Source organism: Cynara cardunculus (assembly GCF_001531365.2).
Source record: "Cynara cardunculus var. scolymus isolate 2C chromosome LG 6, CcrdV1, whole genome shotgun sequence".
Taxonomy (NCBI): domain Eukaryota; kingdom Viridiplantae; phylum Streptophyta; class Magnoliopsida; order Asterales; family Asteraceae; genus Cynara; species Cynara cardunculus.
This window is the reverse complement of record NC_037533.1, coordinates 17,659,465-17,661,758: the sequence shown is the minus strand read 5'-3', so window position 1 is coordinate 17,661,758 and position 2,294 is coordinate 17,659,465. Positions and strand designations below refer to the sequence as shown.

The 2,294-nt window shown below is 33.7% G+C and overlaps 1 protein-coding gene across 1 annotated transcript; it reads right to left on the bottom strand.

Annotated features, from left to right (window-relative positions):
- Positions 1–1,196: 1,196 nt before the first annotated feature.
- On the bottom strand, positions 1,197–1,907 carry LOC112514221 (ethylene-responsive transcription factor ERF084-like). The gene has a single exon (XM_025120552.1). It carries the CDS (start codon positions 1,905–1,907, stop codon positions 1,197–1,199), a length of 711 nt encoding a protein of 236 aa, XP_024976320.1.
- Between the last annotated feature and the right edge of the window lie 387 nt (positions 1,908–2,294).

Genomic DNA, 2,294 nt, shown 5'->3' with positions numbered 1-2,294 from the left:
AATTTTTTTAAATTTAAATTTTAATTTTAAAAATCTTTTAATTTTATTTTTTATCACAATATGAGGTTATTGGATTGTTCTTGCGTTCTCGTAAATCACAGGGGTTCTCGTTTGAACCCTTCCCATATAATATATATATATATATATATATATATACTTGGGATCATGTAAGACCAAAAGTTTTTCGTGAGACCCGTAAGACCAATTCTCAACTCTTCGATTAGATCTATAATTTAACAATCTGAACATTCATAAACGTCACGAGACTTCTCAATAATCACAAAATTGTCATAATGCAACTTTAAACCATTAGATCATTAGCTTATAAAGTTGATTAATGAACATAAATTAGACTTACGAGTTTTACGAAAAACCTTTGGTCTTACATGAACCCAACTCTCTCTCTCTATATATATATATGTAACTCATATTAGACTTGAGATCATTTAAAACCAACATGTTTTTGTAAAACCCATAAAATCATCTAAATAACACTAAAACTTTACAATGACATTATAAAAATAAACCTTCACAATTATTTACTTATTTTATTGTGAAGGTTCAATTATCTTTTATACCATTACAATGTTTACCGTAAATATTCAATATTATTTTGTGATTTCATGAAAACTAAATTGATCCAACCCACCCACTCTAACATACATAAGGACCCATAAAATAGTTTCTTATAAAAAGTCAGGTTATTATTATAAGCTGGTTTTTAACCTAGTGATATCTTAGTCTTTTGACTTCTCAGAAGGTTAAGGGTTCAAACCTCATCAAAAAGTTAAGACGATGATACAAGTTTATTTGTTGTATTTATCATATATATATATATATATATATATATATTATAATAAATAATAATTAGGAAAGAAAAATACAAAAAAGAGATGCTCAAAAGGTTTTTGGAATAAATGGCAAGTACATAGGTAGATCACAGTACTGTGCAGTACTGGTATTTAAGATCTTTTAGGGCACAGAAACTGCAGTTCAAATGTACGTTTTTACTGCACTTTTCAACTATCTTTTTGAGTCCAATCCCATGGTTTGTGTATTACACCATGAATTATAAACGAATCAAAATCATATACCAACATCCATCCATATAGATATACTAATATATATATATATATATATAATCACCATTAACGACAGCCATTGTCAAGCTTAATAACATAGATATGAATCTATGATCAACCCAACATAGAACTAGTTCTTGCCTTTTTGTTGAATCCAACACCGAGATTCAAATCAAGTTCTTGATTGATGGCATTGTTATGATGATTAACAGTTTCTTGATCATTCATCATCTTCGACTTCATCATCATCAGAGATGAATTGCTGAAGAGTTGATCCACTGAAGTCACTACATGGCATTTATTACTACTACTTCCACCTTTCTTTTTGGTTTCCACCGTTGCCGCCGCCGCCGCCGATGGGGGAAACACCGACGGTATCTCGAAGTTGGTCCTGGCTTTGGCTCCTCTCAGCCGTCTTGCGGCGGCGTCATATGCTCGTGCTGCTTCTTCCGCCGTGTCAAATGTTCCTAACCAGTGTCTGCACCGTCCGATTCTATCGCGTATCTCCGCCGACCACCGTCCCCATGGCCGCTTTCTCACTCCTCTGTAACTCTTCTCCGCCGCACCGCCACCGTTTTTGTCAGACCGGAGTGATTTTGATTGTTTGTTGTCTTCGTTTTCTGTTGCGATGAGTGTGGTTGTTGTTGAAGGTGCGGTTTTTCCGAAGAGAACATGTTCTCCGACGACGGCGGCTATGCCTTCAAGTGCAGTAGTAGGGTGGTTGTCGTGGTAATTTTCCGATGAGAAGTAGGTTTCCGGCGATTGGTTAGGATGGGAAAAAGATGGGGTTTGATAGTGTTGAAGAGCTTGGAAGTAGATGTTCATTGTTTCCAGAATTGAAGTTGAGTTGTAGGGTGGAATGGGAAAGAGAAGGGAGACAGCATATATATGGAGTTTGCATGGGGACTGACAAATGTCCTCATATCCCTCTGCCATATAATGTTATATATATATATATATATATATATATATATATATATATATAGGGATGTTATTCTACACCATTTGTCATTCCTATACTCTATACAATCTTCATCTCAACCATTCAATTTTTAATCAATTAATTGTTTCCTAATATAAAGTATTAATCATAATTAATAAACTCTATTCATATTCCATAAATATTCAAATCATAATAAATGAACTCCAATCATTTCTATAAATATCTCAATTAATTGGGTTGCAAAGGTTGTACAAATGCACAAGGTTGTA